Source organism: Sinocyclocheilus grahami, unplaced genomic scaffold, assembly GCF_001515645.1.
Source record: "Sinocyclocheilus grahami isolate Dianchi unplaced genomic scaffold, SAMN03320097.WGS_v1.1 scaffold150.1, whole genome shotgun sequence".
Classification (NCBI taxonomy): Eukaryota; Metazoa; Chordata; class Actinopteri; order Cypriniformes; family Cyprinidae; genus Sinocyclocheilus; species Sinocyclocheilus grahami.
In genome coordinates, this window is record NW_015505329.1 from 1,314,866 (window position 1) to 1,336,169 (window position 21,304).

The 21,304-nt window shown below is 38.0% G+C and overlaps 1 protein-coding gene across 1 annotated transcript in view; it reads left to right on the forward strand.

Moving 5' to 3' along the window:
* The window catches only part of LOC107592166 (CUB and sushi domain-containing protein 3-like), a 223,387-nt gene that overhangs the window by 176,222 nt on the left and 25,861 nt on the right, over nt 1–21,304 (forward strand). Inside the window, exons 52-54 of the mRNA XM_016281569.1 lie at nt 6,200–6,382; nt 8,285–8,461; nt 10,698–10,877. Of these exons, the coding sequence (XP_016137055.1) occupies nt 6,200–6,382; nt 8,285–8,461; nt 10,698–10,877 (540 nt within the window). The remainder of the gene's footprint in view (nt 1–6,199; nt 6,383–8,284; nt 8,462–10,697; nt 10,878–21,304) is intronic.

Below are 21,304 nucleotides of genomic sequence, written 5' to 3' on the forward strand. Positions count from 1 at the left end.
CTGTAGAAGGCTCGGCTCCGAAGCGAAAAGCTGATGTGCGTTTGCACGCGCTCTCCTTTTATACCCGCGCTGCGGGGCGGGGTGCGCGTGGCGAAACACGCACGCCAACTGTCATTGGCTTGTTTTGTTAACACTCGAAGGTGATTGGGCTCTCGGGCGAGATCCCAATTCGTCAGTCACTGACGTAACGTTGAACGTGACTGACTGAATGGGAACAACAATGTTTTTGCTTTATTATTATTTTTTTGTCTGATTTTGAGGTGTTTTTGTTGTTTTTGCATCCATTTAATTATATTTAACCCCCTGAAAGCAACTAAAACACAACTCTCTCTCTCTCTCTCTCTCTCTCTCTCTCTCTCTCGCTCTCTCTCTCTCCATTTATATATATATATATATATATATACAGTATATAGGAGCATTTCCTCCGAGTAGGCAAGAGAGGAAAGTGTCTCCTCAAAATATTGGATGAGAAAAAACATTGTAATATTTGCCAATTTTGCCAATATTACAAAATATAACATTAATAAGTATAAAAATCACTCGATTTTCTAAAGAAACACTGCCCAACAGCGACACCAGCAGGTAAAGTTAGAAGTTTAAAGTGAAGAAATAAAAGCGAACTATCCATATTGTACCATATTGAATTGCATAACATCATATATTTTTTTTCCATTGCATCGTATTGCATTGAATCGCACTGTTGAATCGAACTGAATTCGGATCGAACTGTATCGTAATAAGGATGAATCGTATCACATCACATCGGTAACTGCTTCATATGTATCTATAATGTATCGTATCGTTGGCTATGCATCGAGATATGCGTATAGCATCGGCCTCAGTTATGGAGTTGCACATCCCTAATATATAAACACACACACACACACACATATATTAAGACAAAAATACAATTTTTTATGTTTTTTTTATTTGTATCATTTTACAAAATTTTAAATTTTTACCTTTTTGTTATTTAATATATTTTAAAATTTGAAGAATTATTATAGTATTTATAATTTAATATATTTTAATATTTTTCCACAACCATAATGCCAGTGTAATAGGACACATAATATTTTATAAGTGTGTTTAATTATAATCAGTCATAATTATGATAATACATTTTTTTTGTCTTTCCACTAAAAATATAAAATGGCTTCATTTGAAAGCATTTCCAGCTGCATGTTTTTGTTTAAGATAAGAAAACTTCACGTCCCCTGCAGCGCCTGCTTTCGTTCGTGGGAGTTTTTTGTTGTTTTTGCCTCACATTATGTGGCAAAATGAATTTCACTGAAGGCTAAAGGATAATACTACCAGTGCAACGTGATGAAATATGGATAGCAAACAAAATCAATAGCGTTCTGCACTGCCAGGTGAATCAGAGTTCCTTACGTAACGAACTTTGCAGCCTTATTATACCCTGCTAAGCTACTGGTGGGCGTCCTTTAACTCGAATTCACACCTCACTTCCAATTAATGGAAACTAGAACCGTTTCGTTGTATTCAACAGTTTCACCTTTGTAGAAGAATCTAATGAAGGTTATAAAGCACACACACAGCTCTTAGATTGTCCATCAAGAGCAAGTGGCTTTGCCTTGGCTCTTTTATGGCCGCTTGAGGTGGGATGGATCTTTTCGGAGACCTGTCTGTTCATAGCATGCCAACAAAGGCAGGACGTCAGACCAATTGAGGTTAATGAGGAAGAAAAGTCAGCCCTTTCTCCTTTGTGACACCACCTTTTTTTTATGGGGCTTGGATATTTGAACAAACGGCTGTGAATAGGGCCATCTCTTTCTCTCTCTGCATGTGTCTTTCTTTCTCTACACTACATCAGCATGCTTGGAATGATGTCAGATGAGTACAATCCACCCCTCGTTTTGTGTGCTGTGGAGTAGAAAAAGGAATGTCCCAGATTTCTAATGAACTAAAGCGAAAGTATTTGACTGGAAAAACACGGCGGTCATGGAGTGCTGCTGTTTTTCCTGTTTATTTATGGACAAAGACCCGGTTAAGCAGTAGTGCGGTGGAACCGGAGGAACCTAGCTTTAATCACTAGTTAGTCGTTCCCTCTGGTTTGCGGGCCGTTTGCTGAGTCTGGGCTTTCTGATTGGCCTCGGGGTGCTCGTACGCGTAATTAAAAAGGATTTGATTTTCGGGTCATCGGCTGACTCAAACAGGGCTCGGTGCACGGAGTGTTTGCGACGTGTGCCATCCGGCTCTGTTCAATGAATATTTTACCATAATTATTTATGCTAATGGCTTCTGCTGGCAGCCGCTAGATGATAATTGATAGCTTGTTGCTTATCACACTGTCATTTGGAAAGGTGTCGCATCTCTCACGCGCCTGCAAATTCGTCTGAATTTTTAGCATCTTTACTCCAGTCTTCAGTGTCGCACAATCTTTCAGAAATCATTCTAATATGCTGATTTGCTGCTCAAGAAACAGTTATTATCATCAATGTTGAAAACAGTTGTTCTGTTTATATAGAAATCTATATAAGTTCTATATCTATATTTTATAGAAATCTTTTGCGTCAATGTAAAAGTCTTCACTGTCACTTTAGATCAATGTAATCCTAATGTTTTCCTAAAACATGTCAAATTTACTTTATAAATGGAATTGAATGTACAGACATATGATTTCAGAGCTAAAGTTTTGTCTGTTTGTCACACAAATATCTTCAGAAGACTTACATTAGAAAACTTTTTTTTTAGCTGAACAATATCCATTCACATTTATGAAGAAATGAGCAGCATCTTCTTTTCTGTTCCATGGAAGAAATTAAAGGGGTGGTTCATTACGATTTAACTTTTTTAAAGTTAGTTAGTGTGTAATGTTCCTGTTTGAGCATAAACAATATCTGCAAAGTTACGAAGCTGAAAGTTCAATGCAAACGGAGATATCGTCTTTTAAAATTCTGGCAGTTTAATGCCTACAAAAACGGCTGGTAGGGACTACAACAAGTTACTTCCCGGGTTCGTGACATCACAAACCCAGATAAACTCCACCCTCGGGAAAAGGCAACAAAGGGGGCGAGGCCATGCTGCGCTGCTTTAAGTCTGGACGCCACACCAGGACGATTATCGCGCGCTTATCGCCGACGTTTTTCAACGCATCTTTTGTGTTCATACCCAAGCGATTTTCGCTGGCGATGAGCCGAGTGAACGTGCAGATTCACTCCCTGACATTAGATGGCGTTTAATGAAAAACAGAAATACCCCGGTACACATCGAATCCTATTTGATCTGCAATTCCTCTCTATAACAACTCCCTCTTATCGAGATTTTGGTAGTCGTTGTCGCGTTTGCAATAAAGCCCTTTGTGTTCAGACACCAATGAGACCAGCAGCTCTACATTCATCTTGCCTCGATGCTTCTTCTTCGTCTACTTGCTTCCTCTTCGTCATTAGGTATCAATGTGTGCTCGGCAAGACCGTTTTGTGCTTGAGCAGCTCCAGGCACGTGAACAAAAGCACCAATCTCATTGGTCGGCCAGTTTTTGATGCGGCGCCGGTGTGCACACTCACATTGGCGCTCTTTGTTTAGTCACAAGGCGTTAAACGTGGGCGATAATCGTGCGCAATTTTCGTCCCGGTGTGAACAAGCCTTTAGAGAAAAGGAAGAGAAAACTAGAGGTGCACGTAAAAATCTATTCATATATGAATCGCTGTTCTGTCTTCTAATGATTCTAATGGATTCACAATCAGTGGTTTCAAAATCAGTGTTCTAAAGCAGCGGTTCTTAATACTGTTCCTCGCTTCCCCCTGCTCTGCAGTCTGCACACGCTCTGCATCTCTCTCTCTCTCTCTCTCTCTCTCTCTCTCTCTCATTCAACTCGACTCCAACAATGAACTGTTCCAATTATACACTTATTTTCACATAGCTATGAAAAGCGTTATACATGGACTCGCGTGCAGTTGCCATACTGTATTAAAGCTTTAATCAGGATAAAACCGTATATTAAAAGCTAACATAAGCAGTAGCATTTACAAATAACAGCATATCCAAAAGTATGAGGCCTACATAAAACATAGGCCTACCATTAAAAGCCGTGCTTGCACAGGTTCTGCACGATCCTCTTCAATAATATCCTCTGCTTCTCAATCAGGCTCAAACTGATAAGCGATATTTACGAAGCCGTTGTTTACAAATACAACCGGAGCACATGCCGCTGAGGTGAGGGGCGGGATGATTTGACGCGCACTAGAGGCGGTTTAGCCAATCACAACACACTGGGCTAGCTAACCAATCACAGCCCATCGCCTATTCCTGAGGGCGGGGCTTCATAAAAACAGGAAAAGATCAGCCCGTTTCTCAGAGAAGGGACAGAGTGGTGTGGAATAAAGGTAAATTATCTGAAAAATAATGCGTTTTTTAAAAAACGAAGCATTAACACATGTTAGACTGCACCCCATAAACACAATCATGTAATTGTATTAAGAGTAATGTGAGTTAAGACATGAGAGCAGGTAAGTGCAGCAAAAAGTACAAATATTAAAATTTTTTGCTGAGCTATTCATTATTTATGCATTCAATGGATGCTTTTATCCAAAATGACTTACAATAGAGGAACATAAGCAATTCATCACAGAGCCAGCAATATTTATAGTGTACAGGTTTATTAGAAAGCTAGACTAGGAAACGAGCTATAGCAGAGGTGAAATGCAAGAAGTAGTAGATTTTTCCAGTAATAAAAAGCAGTTGTCAATGGTTTTGCTTTTCTAGTGGCTGTCATAGTTCATATCTCTACCTAATCGTACAAGGCAGGTGAGCAAAAAGATTGTGTAAGCTCAATCAAATTGTATTTTCACGCACAAAAAGTTCCTCTTTTCAAATCTTCTGAAACCATGGTGAGTGACAGCTCAGAGAACAGAGGAAGTGTTCCTTTGAGATCCGTAACTGTTCTTTATTCGAGCAGTGGCAGTTCGGCACTCTGAAAAACTCCTCTGTGGCCAAATGAAGCTCTCATCTGATCTGAGGGGGCAGGGCTGGTCCCGCTTACATTAGTAATATCTAATACATCACTGAGAAGGTCTGTTTTGCTGTCAAATCGTCTTTCATTAATTCATTTAATCCCTATAGTCTCATCTGTGATCAAATTTTAGTTTAGCGTTTGAGTTCAAAAGGTGAGAAAAGGGTTGTTGGTGCATTTTACACTGTCTAGATTACATGGTAATGACCTAAACCATTTATTTCTAGTTAATCCCTCTGAAAACAAATATACACACACAACATATATATACACACACGTGTGTGTGTGTGTGTGTGTATGTGTGGGTGTGTGTGTGTGTGTGTGTGTGTACTGGTTTATATATCCTGGTGGGGACTTAAACCTGACTACACACAGACTCATGGGGACTCGTGTCACGGTGGGGACCTAAATTGTGGTCCCCGCGGGTACAAAAGCTTATAAATCATACAGAATTACGTTTTTTAAAAATCTAAAAATGCAGAAAGTTTCCTGTAAGGGGTAGGGTTGGTGTAGGGCAATAGAATATACGGTCTGTACAGTAGAAAAACCATTACGCTTATGGAGAGTCCCCACAAGGATAGCTGTCCAGACATGTGTGTGTGTGTGTGTGTGTGCCTACTTAACCATTTTATGGACAAATGTGTACCTATAAGTGAACTAAATCTGACAAAACCTCTTTTTGGCAGTGTCCTCATTTGTAAAAAAAAATCTTTAAATAAAATAAATTATGTTTTTATTTTATTGTACAAATGCAGAGTTGCACATACGTCCAGTAACTTACTGTCAACTTTTTTCTTTTTTTGAGAAGATGCATGCAGTTTGCTTCTATCCAAGTAGAAAAATACATGTGCTCACTTAGCTGGAAAAATGAGGATATAGTATGCAGAATAGTATAGTATCTAGAATGTATGTGCACTTGTCTCCACAGGTGATAAAAGGGGTGCCTGCGGGGATCCGGGCACGCCGGCCCATGCCACCCGAGAGGAGGGCAGCTTTCAGCAGCACGCTAAAGTGCGCTTCAATTGCGCCATGGGTCACACGCTCTACGGCTCGGCAGAACGGATCTGCTTCCCCAACAGCACTTGGTCGGGCCGTCAACCCAAGAAGATGCATGCAGTTTGCTTCTATCCAAGTAGAAAAATACATGTGCTCGCTTAGCTGGAAAAATGAGGATATGGTATGCAGAATAGTATAGTATCTAGAATGTATGTGCACTTGCCTCCACAGGTGATAAAAGGGGTACCTGCGGGGATCCGGGCACGCCGGCCCATGCCACCCGAGAGGAGGGCAGCTTTCAGCAGCACGCTAAAGTGCGCTTCAATTGCGCCACGGGTCACACGCTCTACGGCTCGGCAGAACGGATCTGCTTCCCCAACAGCACTTGGTCGGGCCGTCAGCCCACCTGTAAACGTAAGTAACTCCTTTAGACACCATGAATAATGCATGCGCACAGCGAGGAGCGGCGCGAGTACACACCGAGACACTGATATGCATCAAATGAGAAGTCTTTTCTCTCGTCAAACATTTGTGCTGGTGTCACGGCATTAATGCATTCTGTAATTGATGCAAAAGATGACCTTGCACCAGAGGCTTTTGAGGAAATGGCACAAGTGTTTGTTGTTTTTTTTCTGCTGATTTTGCAGCTCTTTTAGTCTGACGCATTGTCCGTGTCATCTCGAGGGTGACAGGTTATTGCCGACCTTGCACCAGAGGCTTTTGAGGAAATGGCACAAGTGTTTGTTGTTTTTTTTCTGCTGATTTTGCAGCTCTTTTAGTCCGACGCATTGTCCGTGTCATCTCGAGGGTGACAGGTTATTGCGGTCCAGTGCCATGCTGGGCTATAAAACAGATTTACAGATTGTTAGCGCGCAGGTCCCAGGAGGCGGAAATTTCTCAAGCTTGAATGTTTTTTCTACGCAGCTCTGGTCTAACAGCTTGTCTTGCATTAAATCCCATCATGCCCCCCTGCGATTTTCCAGGCCGAACAAACACCAACATCTCCTGCAGTTTAACCCCACTCAACCCATGTGTGAGCGGGGAAAACTAAAAGAAATCTATTAGCTTCACAAAAAGATCCCAGTAAAAACATCCCAGGCTCTTCCAAATCAATCCAAATGAATACAGAACAATCAAGTTGTGCTTAATAAAGTACTATCATAGTATTTGTTAATATTTTGAATTAGCTTTAGATTTTAGTTTAAGAACCAATTCTCACTATTAACTGGTTGCTTACTAGCATGGATATTACTAGCATATTGGCTGATAATTAGTACTTATGAAGCACATATTAATGCGTTATTCTGCATGACCATTGTAGAACACAATTCGATCCAATACCTAAACTTAACAACTACCTTACTAACTATTAATAATCAGAAAATTCAGAGTTTGAGGCAAAACCCATAGTTAATATTTAGTTAATAGTGAGAATTGGTCCTCAAACTAAAGTGTGATCTTTATTATTATTATTATTATTATTTTAGTTAAAGTTTTAGTATTTTTTTATTTCTTTTAAGCCTTGTTTTTATTTTTCCGTTTTAGTCATGTTAGTATTTTATAATTTCATTTAAGTTTTTCATCTACTATTTATATTTTATTTTAACCATATTTCACTTAACATAAAGCATTTTTAATAGTTTTAGTTGTAGCTAACAACAACAACACTAAACTGAAGCAAAGTTTCTGAAAGTTTGTTTTGCCAATTTTTAGAAAAGTATTAATATTCTACTATTATAACTATATTATTGTATTATTTTACTATTTTGAATTAGCTCTTATTTTTATTTTTCTGTTTTCATTTTTAAAAAATCATTTAAAAAAAATTTCTCTAGTTGTGATTTCTTTTTAATTGAGTGTTCTAATTTTAGTACATTGACCTTCATCTAATATTGATATAATTTCCATTTTATTTCAATTAACAACCATATTTTTTAATAGTTTTAGTTAACGATAACGACACTTGACCGAAGCAAATTTTCAGGAAGTCAGCTATGACATTTTATCCAAATACACTGGAGAGAATTTTTTTTTTCAGAAATCGCCAGTAACTTTCTTTAAAAAAAATAAATAAATGAAAATAATAATAATGATGACAGAAATGGCACGTTGAATTAAATTAAATTGTTTAAGTAGAAAAATGTGCTCCAATAATCTTTGTTTACAACTTAGAAAAAAGATTTTTACTGTGTACTTCCTGTAATCACAAACATGTTCATTTTTCAAAGGCTACCGTACTCATAAAGTCCTAGATGAAAGGAATGACCCAGCTGGACATGTGCTTTTCTGCTAATGTGATTCTTTTTCATCCAATAGCTGTTCAATGCGGGAATCCTGGGACTCCGGCTAATGGGCGCATTTTGCGTGTTCACGGCACCACCTTCTCTCACTCCATCGTCTACTCGTGCGTGGATGGATACCGGCTCTCCGGGTCGCCCTCCCGTCAGTGCCTGGCGAACGGTACCTGGTCTGGCAGCGAGCCCAACTGCACCCGTATGTACTCAAGCTGTTCTCGTACATCCTGGAAAAACTCAAACATGCTGGCAGTGTTCAAGCCTTCCTTCATCTGTTTTGTTTCCCCCCCCGACTGAGTTTCTCAATAAATGTTGGCATTCGAACAGGAAAGACTTTCCGTAATAACAAGACGCCCATTTGTAATTAGCCCAACCATCTTATCATGCGGTTGTTGTTGCTCAGATGTGGACCCTGCTCACCTCGTGAGCAATCTCATTAATGGAACAAGATTTATTACTGCCGCTGTCTAAGTAATAGTAGGATGAGATGACAGGCAGAATCAATCTCACGCTGACATATAATGCGAGATTGATGTCGGGGTAGTGGGAGAATAATGAGCAGGGGAGTGCTGCAGGACTGCGGTGAAATTCACATGACATTACTCAACGCTCTGATCAGATGCTCTTTGTTGATGTGACAAGATAAACTGTGGATGTTAAAGTTGAAGTCACTTCAGATTGGCACAAATGATGAATATAATTAAACACTCCCCCCATCTGTCATTGATTGGTTGAACAGGAAGTCCCGCCCCAAATGCACTGTGTTTACATGCATTTTAAAACTCACAATAATTTGTCTTTTTAAAATGCAATGTAACCATTGACTTCATACCAGTACTGTTAATGCAAATTCAGGGCAACAGACACTAAATCCGGCACAATTTATCTATACGTTATTTTGAATATCTTATATGGTTGCTAGGGTGTTCTAGGTGGTTTCTAAGTAGTTGCTTACCAGTGCTGAGAAGATTACTAATAAATTGTAGTCAATTACTGATTTCAAGTTATATGACGAAAATTGTAGTTAGTAATATAATCTATTACATTACATATTTTAAGTAATAATTATAAAAAATTATATAGATACACTATTGTTCAAAAGGTTGGGGTTGATACAATTTTTTTATATTTTTTAAGAAGTTTCTTACGCTCGCAAAAAGCTGCATTTATTTGATCAAAAATACAGTAAAAACAGAAATATTGTGAAATATTATTACAAATTTAAAATAACTGTTTGAATACATTTTAAAATGCAATTTATTCCTGTGATGCAAAGCTGAATTTTCAGCATCATTACTCCAGTCTTCAGAGTCACATGATCCTTCAGAAATCATTCTAATATGATTAGATATTTTTGATGTTCAAGAAACATTTTGCATTTATATTTCTTGACATATTAAAACAAATTAATTATATATAATTTCTTATTATCAATGTTGAAAACAGTTGTGCTGTTTAATACTTTTTGTTCAAATCATGACATTTATTTCAGGATTATTTGAGGAATAGAAAGTAAAAGAAAACATTTATTTTGAAATGTAAATCTTTTGTAATATTATAAATGTCTTTACTGTCACTTTTGATCTATTTAATGCATTTTTGGTGAATAAAAATAATAATAATTTCTTTTAAAAAAAAATCTTCCTGACCCCAAATCATGAAGATGAGTTACATTTTGAGATTTAATACATAGTAAAATTATTAATAATAGTAAGACATTCTTGCTTTGGCAAACACCGCTGATGAATATAACCTGTAAAATGATTATTTACTACTGAATATTATTGCAATGATAGTATTACAATGCGGTAATGCTGCATATATCATAATGCTTTGACAGTCTTGTGAAGTGAAGTGGCCAAATATGGTGACCCATACTCGGAATTAGTGCTCTGTGTTTAACCCATCCAAAGTGTGCACACACACAGCAGTGAGCACATACACACCGTGAACATTTTATGCCCGGGGAGCAGTTGGGGGTTCGGTGTCTTGCTCAAGGGCACTTCAGTCGTGGTATTGAAGGTGGGAGAGAGCGCTGTACATTCACTCCCCCACCTACAATCCCTGCCGGTACGAGACTCGAACCCGCAACCTTTGGATTACGAGTCCGACTCTCTAACCATTAGGCCACGACTTCCCTTGTTGAACTGAAGATGTTCTGTACAAAATGTGCCATTTTTCAGCTGTAGCATCTAACCTGAGGCTTGACCATTATGCTCTCAGTGTGGCAGGCAGAACTGTAGCAGAAGCATCCAGAATAATTGTTTGTTTAGTTTTAGTTCTGGGGGGACAGTCTTGAATCCATAAACAATTTAATGATGTTGTGTGTTTAGACTCTTCATGTACACCCACACAGATAATGGTGTCCCTGATTCAAGACATACATTTCCATAATGCGCTTTCCTCCAAACACTGTCGTTCTTCTGCTCTAATAGTGATCAGCTGTGGGGATCCAGGCGGACCTGCCAACGGCCTGAGGTTCGGCGAGGACTTCACCATCGGCCAGAACGTGACGTATTCCTGCCAGCCCGGTTATGTGATGGAGAACGGGAGCTTCGTTATCCGCACCTGCACCCACAACGGCACCTGGAGCGGCACCTTACCCACCTGCCAAGGTACAGAGTTTGAAGGCCTTTCTTTTTCTTGAAATTGCGATACTGAGACTTTTTGGTGGTTTGCCGAGGCATTGAGTGCCACAAACAAACAGATGTTGCTCTGTAGTTGCCAAGGCTTCTTGTATTGTAAACGGGCCATTGTTTCTGAAGGAAGGCAGCAAAGAATAAGGGTTAACCGCAACTTTTTCTGACATGTCAGGAGAGAGAGAGAGGAGATTCATGAATATTTGACAACCCTCTCTTTGAGCACCCTCTTGCAGGAACAGTCATTGAGACTTTAAAAAAACTGTACTATAAATGATCACTATTTCTTTGTTTTTCACAATTTTTAACACTTTTTTCACTTTTTTTCAAGCTTTCAAACTTTTTGGGGTTTTGTAGGATTATATATCAACTGATTTATTTAGTTAGTTAGTTAGCTAGTTAGTTAATGTTTTTTCTTTATATCTGATAAAACGTGGACCGCCAATTTTTTTTATTTAAATATTAAATACATATTTAAATGCATAAATATAGCATAACTGGCCATTGTTAATAAAAACATAAAAATCATTTAAATTATTTAATTATCAAATACAGTATTTATTATTGCAACAGCAACGACTAATATTAATTCATTCATTCATATAATAAATGTCCAATAACAAACAATATTTCATTATATACATAATATTTTTATATTTCATATTTATTATTGCAAAACCAGCAACTAATAGAATTTCTGTCTTTATTTATTTATTCATTCAAAATCATATGGAGATTTGTATTTCTTGCTGTTAAAAATTAGGACTGTTGATGAAATAAAATAGTGCATAGCCCTAAAAAATACATAATTCTTTTTGTTTTTTTATCAAATTTTTCACGGACCCGAAACCCCTTCTTGGTGGTCACCTCGGGGTCACTGGACTCCCTTTCATTGGACATTTTTCAGTTTTTTAGGTATTCAGCTATTGTGACACATGTTATGTGACATATGTAAAATCATTACCAGCTGTTCTCCCCTATTAAATAATGTCGGTGTTCCATTCAATTCATTTGTATATTTCACAGGTCTTTCCATCACTGGAACCGTTCCACAGTATTCAGCATTGATTCAATCTTGGCTTTGCGATCAGCATTATTTCTGTCTGTGGCATGCAGTGCTCTCCTTTCAACATTTGTTCATTTTTTTGAGCCAATATCAGATTTTCTTTGGCAGACCACATGCTCACATCCGTTTACAAATCACTGAGAGGAAACTTTCCTTCCTCCGGCGTTCTCATTAGCGCTAAAACACTATTGACAGTTGTTGCTTGGAATGGTTGATATTTTTTTAAGACCTCACCATCCTCATTATAACAGTCCTTGATGGGTATGAGCATAAATATCCACAATCCATCTCATTTAGACCTGTTTGTCCACACTCAATACTGTCTTGTTAGCTAAAAAATCTGCATTGTGTACTGTACATGAAAATGGCGGCCATTACAATTCTGAGAACAAGCACAGAGAGTAAATTGCTCGGTGAGATCCTGCAGAGAAACATCAATGTAGTGTCCTAATAGACCATAATGCGAAGTAATTAGAAAGCCATTTCTTGGGCCCGGCCTGTGAGTGATGTGTGGCCGGAACAGACCCTCAGGCGTGCCTCCCGACAGTCGATGGTGAAGTCTGCCGCGAGGTTTTTGTGCCCGAGGGCTCATCTCGCACTCAGTTTCTCCTTCATTGCTCTTCTTTTCAGCATCCGCAGACAGTGCAGCTGAAGACTGTCAGTGTCCAGTGACTTATTTGAGATTAGCATGCCAGTCCTTCACACATAATATTTTAAAAATGTGATTTCCAGGCCTGGAAAAGTCATAGAAATGTCTATAGGGAATATAAATATGTCCAGTTATGCTCTACAGGATCTTTGCTTAGATTCACAAGGCCCAGACAAACTGTTCATGGGTGGGGACCCTTTCCCTCAGGCCTGATACTGAGAAATGTTTTTGGGATCAGGGTTATTATTGTTAACTAAAATTAAAACCATTAAAAACATACAGTATGTGTTAGTTGAAATGAAGCTGAAATAAAATCTACAAATATAAATATTAGATGAAAAACTTTTAAAGATAGATAGATAGATAGATAGATAGATAGATAGATAGATAGATAGATAGATAGATAGATAGATAGATAGATAGATAGATAGATAGATAGATAGAAGACATAAAATTACTTTAAAAAACTAAAATTAAAATGAAAACTGAAAGCACAAAAATATTAAAAAAACAATAATAGCATATAAATAATATTAAAATAACATTGGATCAATGCAAGCTAAGGTCATCAAATCAACAGCAGATGTCGATTAATGCAGAAAATTATTTTTAATAGTCTAATTTTTGTATTGTGTTTACTTAAAGGTGCTTACAGTGGAAGTAAATGGTAGGACAAGTGCAAAGACAAGATACACTTACATTCAAGATGCAGTCTATGAAAACAAGTCGTAATATCTTATGCAGTGTTGCTTTTCAATGAAGTTATCTTGTTTTCAAAAATTGCGGATGTTTAAACTAGAAAATGAGACAAAAACAGACAGATTTTTTTCCACTTGTTTTCAAGTATAAATAAATTAAAAACAAGTGGAAAAAATCTGTCTGTTTTTGTCTCATTTTCTAGTTTAAACATCCGCAATTTTTGAAAACAAGATAACTTCATTGAAAAGCAACACTGCATAAGAAAAGACTATTTAAAAACTCATTAAAAAAATTTTTTTTTGCAATTACCACCACAAGACTTAAAGGGGTCATATGATGCTGCTAAAAAGAACATTATTTTGTGTATTTGGTGTAATGAAATGTGTTTATGCGGTTTAAAGTTTAAAAAAATACATTATTTTCCACATACTGTACATTATTGTTTCTCCTCTATGCCCTTTTTGAAACGCGTCGACTTTTACAAAGCACATCGGTCTGAAAAGCGAGGTGTACTGTGATTGGCCAGCTATCCAGTGCATTGTGATTGGCCGAATACCTCAAGCGTGTGACGGAAATGTTACGCCCCTCACATACTGTTGATGCCGTGTCCCGGCCGGAGCGACGAGACAAAAACATTAAAACCCATTATAAACGAAGCATTTGTTGCATCCAGTGGAGACATAATTACTGATTGTAATGACTTGTACTGTCTTTTTACAGTACAAGTCAAGTTGCGTTGCATCGCGCCGCGTATACATAAAACCATGTCTGCATTTGTGATCGGAGAAATGACGAACAACAAGCCCTACTCGACACTGCTCAAAACTCGCGTTTGAATCATCAGTGGCAAATTCTTTAAATATAAAAAACGTACTTACAGTCTGTGAGTCAGAACAGCCGGCATTGTAGTCTACTCTACCAGGATCAGGAAACAGTCCTCCATAAAATGTGCTCAACACATCTGGATATTTGGGTTGAACTGTTCTGGAACAGTGTTGTAAATACAACTTAACCACTGATTTGTAGTTGTGTCCTCTTTTGGAAGACCAAACAAAGTAGTTTCGCTTTCACAACGAAACACACAGCGTCTCCACAACATGGCGGCGGCGGCAACAATACTACAGAGAGAATAAAAGTTACGCCTTCTTTCTTTGCGTGAACATTTGAGCGGTGTTATGCAAATCTTCCCACATCGTGACGTAGACATGTGGGGGCGTGTTAGAACGAGCCGTTTTAGGTAGCTGTGGCTGACTCTTAACTTTTATAAAGAATATCTCTTTGAATTTGAGACTTTAGTCTTTGCAACTTTACAGATCTTCTTTATGCACCAAGAGCTTGTAACACTCCAAAGAGAAAGGAAAAATTGAAATCGCATCATATGACCCCTTTAAATATCAATGTGTGTTCACATTAGACTAGAATGGTAGAATTGATTACTAAACTTATCTACATACGATCTACATACAATCTTGCTCCTGTTATCATTATGTAATGTAGATAAAGTGCACAATGTCTGCACAAATGTGTCAAGAAGCAAGCTGACCCCTTGTTTTCATGGAGCTTAACAGATGTGCTAAACTATTGTCTTGAATTGCCAATCATAAAGTTGTGTCCTCATTATGTCTGCATACAATCTTTTGTTGAAAACCAGCTGGAAATGTTTATTCACCCACTAGAAGCTGGCATGATTACTTCCATTGTAAGTGCATTTCTCTAAACATGCGCTTATAGAAAGAAAGAAAGAAAGAATACATTTTAAGTAATAAAGGATAAAGGATATAATTTACATAGTAGTTGATATTATGCATCAAATACTGCTGGCTGTTGAAATTAGTTTTTAAGCAAGTTAAATTAATCAGTCAATCATTTATTTATAGAGCACTTAAAAAACTGTAAATGCATACAAAAGTGTTGCACAAGAATGTAAATACATTAAATACACAAGCAACAAATATAATAAGATATAGGTATTAAAAAGAACATAATAAATAAATGTATATATATGATGCATGTACTGTATAAAACTACATATCATATGCCTGTGAGTTCAAGTATTTACATTTTGTTAAACCTATAAAATAGAAATTCTAAGTGTATTATATTAGATTTAATTTTATTCTACTATGGAAGCTTGTTTCCGCTACAGAATTAACAAAATAATAATAATAAAGGTAATTGCTAATTTTCTCACAATTGTGAGTTTACATATTCCAATTCTGAAATTTTTTCATCAGAATTTGGAGTTTACATTAGTTTTACAAGATTACGGAGTTTGCGATTTTGACTTTTTATTTCAATTGTGAGTTTATATCTCATAAGTTTTGAGTTTGTCTCATAATTTTCTTCTTGACATAGCAAGTTTATATCTTGCAATTGCGAGTTAACACCTTGCAATTCTATGAAAAAGAAAAAGAGTTGCAAGAAGTTGGAATATAGTGAGACAAACTTAAAATTGCAAGAAAAAAAATACAATTGTGAGATTTTTTTATGCTGTAGCGGAAACGAGCTTCCATATTCTACAGTGGAATAATATTAGTAATACAGTAATATTGTGAACTTCTAATCATGTTAGTAACGTAAAAATTCACTTTAAGTGAGTTTTTTAGGTTCATGTCTTGCGTTCAGTTCTTGTTTGAGGAAAGGAAACATTTGTTCGTTTGTGTGGATGACAGTTGTAGTTGAATATATGTGCAGGAAGACACCAGACAGAAGCAGACGTGTAAAACAGCACTGGAAGGTTTCTTTCTCCATGAACTGTCATAACATGTAAAAGACAAACAAGCTCAGGTGTCTCATTAAAGACCCAGACGAGAGGAGACCGGTGAGTCTGGTTCTCAAGCCTCTCAGTTGTTTAAAACCATTGTAGTGTTGATTTTAGTCATTAATGATAATGCCTTAGTGTTTCATATGGGATATTTCAGTCTGTTTCCCTTTGTGTTTCCAGAGGTTTGGTTTTGTAGACTGTCTACATGTTAGTAAAGTACATGTTGTACTTTTCTGATGTGTTTACCGAGAAATTTTTCAGAGCGAAACTTCAGTCGATATTCTCTCAGAACAGTAAACAACACAACGGTAAGCAGTTGCTGGGGGGAAAAGGTTAAGGTTAGTTGGAAAAAGATTCAAAGTCTTGTCAAAGCACCTTGGCTGAGAATAAAGGTGGTGTTTTGGAGGAAACGCTTTATACTTGGCAACACTGCTGTTCACCTCGGGGTCAGCCGTGCAGATGAGCAGCAGTGACGCGCGGTTCTGTCATCCACACTGAGGCGCGGACAGCCTTAGGGACCTGCTTGAGCGATGGGCCTTTCTACGTGCAACACATGCTGAGCGACTGCAAATCTCACTCAAACATGATGCAAAACATGGCCTGTAGAGCACACAGCTGCAAGAGACCGCTGCAGTTTAAGCCTTTTAGAGCTGGAGATAAGCTGGCAGCCCTGCCCTACACTCACACCATTGGTCAAGCCGGAACATGTTGACATTTCCGGTCGATCAGATAAACAAAATGTATCATCAGCATCCAGCAAGACTGCAAAATTACATTCATTTTTCAGCTCTACCTTTTTAATTTTACGAGCTTTTCAGGTTGTATTCTCTTTGCATTTGTATATAGACAACTATTTAAAAGCTTGGCTTCTGACAATTGCAAGTTTTTATGTATTACAATTCTGTAATTACATCTCAGAATGTTGACGTTTTTCTCGAATTTGAGTTTACGTTTCACAATTTTGAATTTTTTTGCAGTTCTGACCTCTGAATTCTGTTTTTTTTTCCTGCCTTAGAATAAAAGATAGTGGTAATTGCAGTTTTTCCATAGACAAATGCATTATATGAGTTCAGATGACTTGACATATTGTGCATGACTCATGGACTGTGTTTTACACACACACACACACATGCATAGCCGTGGTTACTCTGAATGGTTAGGTATAATAATAACGATTTTCATTTTTGGGTGAACTATATCTTTGAGCTTTGTTTTTTATGCACTAAACATGCCACCTCATCATTGAAGCTGTTTCGTATGAAGTATGTGTAATTATCTGTATGCATACAGTACAGTGTGTGTAGTATGTACTTGAAATATTTCACTAGATACCGACTGTTAACTGAAGCATCAACTAACAAGGATTATTGCATGTGTTGCTTTAATAATAAAGTTAGGTTGCATAAATCTATTTAATAGCAGTAAATGTAATATTCAACACCCTTCTGAGAGACGTGAACACTTAGCATTTCAGTTTTTAACCTTGTTAGCTTCCACCTCTCATTAAACCTGAGCCGTGAGATTCACACATAAAATCATCATCATGCTTGTGTCTGCTTAAAGCAGTCTCCACACACCTTGAACAGCCGCTATCCTCATTTATTATACATTATACATCCTCCATCCTATATGTGAAGGCTTTCAATCATCCAGGTCATCACCGCAGAAAGCGGCTGCGCTTGCTTTATCCATCCACTTTTGATTTTGATTGGGTCGGACTGCTCTCCAAACTCTCCGGCCCTGCCGCTGGAGTCTGGAGTCATCTCGCGGCTCACTCCCAGTGCCTCATATTTACTGAAGCAGCGGCACTATAAGCTTCGGTCTTAAGGCCAGTGTGCTCTCCCGCGGAGGGATATTCTGTCCTGCCTTCACACTTAATCTCCAAAGCCAGGAGCAGCTCACAGGACGTTTCCAGCACCTCCAGATCAGCGAGGCAGCCGTGAAAGGCATGTTTTCCTACTGAAGAGAATTGTGTGAAGCACAAAGCTTAGAGGAGTGCTTCACCCAAAGATGAAATATGTCATAATTTACCCAATCTCATGTCGCTCCGAACGCATATGACTTTATTTTCTTCTGTGGAGCCCAAAAGGAGGATTTTTGAAGGAAATTCTGTTTGAAGGGGCTGTCGAACTCCAAAAATGGCTATAGAAATAGCAGTGTTTCAAATTTGGGAGATTCGTCACCACATTTAGCAACTTTCCCATAGTTCCTGCAACTTATAAAAATGCTGTTTTTGTGGTATTTAAACATACTGATGTATTTATATACATTTAATATATACTATACAGATATACTATATGTACGTATACACACAAACATATATACAGTATGTACATATTTATATATCTCAATATGGTTAAAGGTGGGGTAAGTGATTTCTGGTAGCCAATGTTGATATTTCAAATCACCAAAACAAACACGCCCCTACCCCAAAAGGGTCTCGCCCCTATTTAAACATCTCCACCACACACATACGTACGCAACCCAGGCAACGATTAGTTCTGTAAAACAAAGCAAAACCAATGTTACACCGGACGCGAGCGGTGCGGCGCGACAAAATATTATAGAACTCATTATAATCAGTGATGCTGTCTACACTGAAAACTGCTGCTGCGTTCTATTTATGACATATTGACACAAATTTCAAATGATTTTCAACGGTCACTTTGTCGCGCTGCGCGACAACTGTTGCGTCTGGTGTAGACATGGTGTTACTCACCTATCGAGAAGAAACAAAGCAACCTCGGTGTCTGATCGCAGGCCTTCCGCTCCTTGAGTTCTCTCCAGCGCTGGAAAGCTGATCCGATATTTACAAGGGTCCTACTTCTTGCCTCATCATAAGCCTTCTATAGTTCTGCAGACGGTTTCCTCTTTAGTTTTTTTTTCTGCCATCTCTATCTTTTTGTCGCTCGGCTTGGCTATAAAGTCCATCCTCCTGTGCACTGAGCGCTCTCTCCTCCGCATCATGAGTAGACACGCCCCTTACTGCTGATTGGCTACAAGTTTGTTTTGGTACTCGGCCCGACTCAGTTTTCTAAAGCATTTTTGAAAAAATACATACCTCACCTTTAAATACCACTAAAATAGCATCATGAAAAGTTGCTCTATGTGTTTATATATATATATATATATATATATATATATATATATATATATAGTATCCGTACGCAACCCAGGCAACGATTAGTTCTGTAAAACAAAGCAAAACCAATGTTACACCGGACGCGAGCGGTGCGGCGCGACAAAATATTATAGAACTCATTATAATCAGTGATGCTGTCTACACTGAAAACTGCTGCTGCGTTCTATTTATGACATATTGACACAAATTTCAAATGATTTTCAACGGTCACTTTGTCGCGCTGCGCGACAACTGTTGCGTCTGGTGTAGACATGGTGTTACTCACCTATCGAGAAGAAACAAAGCAACCTCGACATCCGATCCCAGGCCTTCCGCTCCATGAGTTCTCTCCAGCGCTGGAAAGCTGATCCGATATTTACAAGGGTCCTACTTCTTGCCTCATCATAAGCCTTCTATAGTTCTGCAGACGGTTTCCTCTTTAGTTTTTTTTTCTGCCATCTCTATCTTTTTGTCGCTCGGCTTGGCTATAAAGTCCATCCTCCTGTGCACTGAGCGCTCTCTCCTCCGCATCATGAGTAGACACGCCCCTTACTGCTGATTGGCTACAAGTTTGTTTTGGTACTCGGCCCGACTCAGTTTTCTAAAGCATTTTTGAAAAAATACATACCTCACCTTTAAATACCACTAAAATAGCATCATGAAAAGTTGCTCTATGTGTTTATATATATATATATATATATATATATATATATATATATATATAGTATCTGTATGTTTGAATAGAAAAAAAAATAAAAAAAAAAATTTATATATATGTGTGTGTTTGTGTGTAAAATATTGCGCATTTCTTATATATTAGCGTTCAAAAGTTTGGGATCAGTAAGACTTGTAAAGTTTTCAAAGAGGTCTCTTCTGCTCCTCAATGATGCATTTATTTGATCAAAAATACGGAAACAAAAACAGTAATCTTGCAAAATGTTATTACAATATAAAATAATGGTTTCTATTTTAATATACTTTAAAATATAATTTATTGCTTCGCTCTTGGCACCGCATGGAGGATGGAACAAAACCTCATCGGAGTCGTAAGGGGTAACGATAACATTATACGCTGATACGCTGAAGCACTTAAATGACCATTTATTTATAAAACAAATGTTCTTTGGACAGGTTAATTTGAAATATTGCACTGTGTCACGAGACATGTGAGAACTACTGATGTGTTACAGACCTCTGAGGAGCACTTCACAGGATCTATGTGCTGTCACTCATGATTGAAGGACACTGTTGGTGTCCCAACTACTTTTTGATACAATCAGTTTGATTCCCTACAATTAGGAAGGAAGATAGAATGTGACTGCCGATTAGAAAAGCAAAAGCAGAAATGCGCAAGGACTGTAAGACTCGTTTGGACCACCATGAATAATAACAAATCTTCCTAAACCTCTAGAAAATGTTTTTTGTGGACTTTTTTCAAATGTCATTTTGTGTTCCATGTACGAAAGGTTTGTAATGACATGAGGTTAAGTAAAAACGGTCCCTTTAATGAAAGCTGATGGCTATTCGATGTGATGAACAAATGGACACGTAATTGACCTTTGAGTGTAATTTATTAGTTTTGCATGGGTAGATTTACACATGAACAATAGGATATTTACAGAGCAGCGCCATGACTCCCGCACATCTTTTTAGAGGTTTTATTGGGGCACTTGCTTTCCAAAACATCTCATCATTTATTCATACACCGTCCAAACCCCAGCTGCTCCCCGCCAACTGCTCTGCAACACTGTCAGAATATCAGCTCACGAGTTTTCCATATGCTCCCTCCGCGTCCTTTTTCCGATTTGAGATTTGCAATTTAAAACATCTTTTGATTGGCCCTGCAGACGTTTGTTGATTTCGTCAGTGCAGGACGTCCTAGTATGTTCAGTAACAGGTATTTGTAAATAAACATGTGCATGGATTTAACACTCGTACAAGGGTCCTACTTCTTGCCTCATCATAAGCCTTCTATAGTTCTGCAGACGGTTTCCTCTTTAGTTTTTTTTTCTGCCATCTCTATCTTTTTGTCGCTCGGCTTGGCTATAAAGTCCATCCTCCTGTGCACTGAGCGCTCTCTCCTCCGCATCATGAGTAGACACGC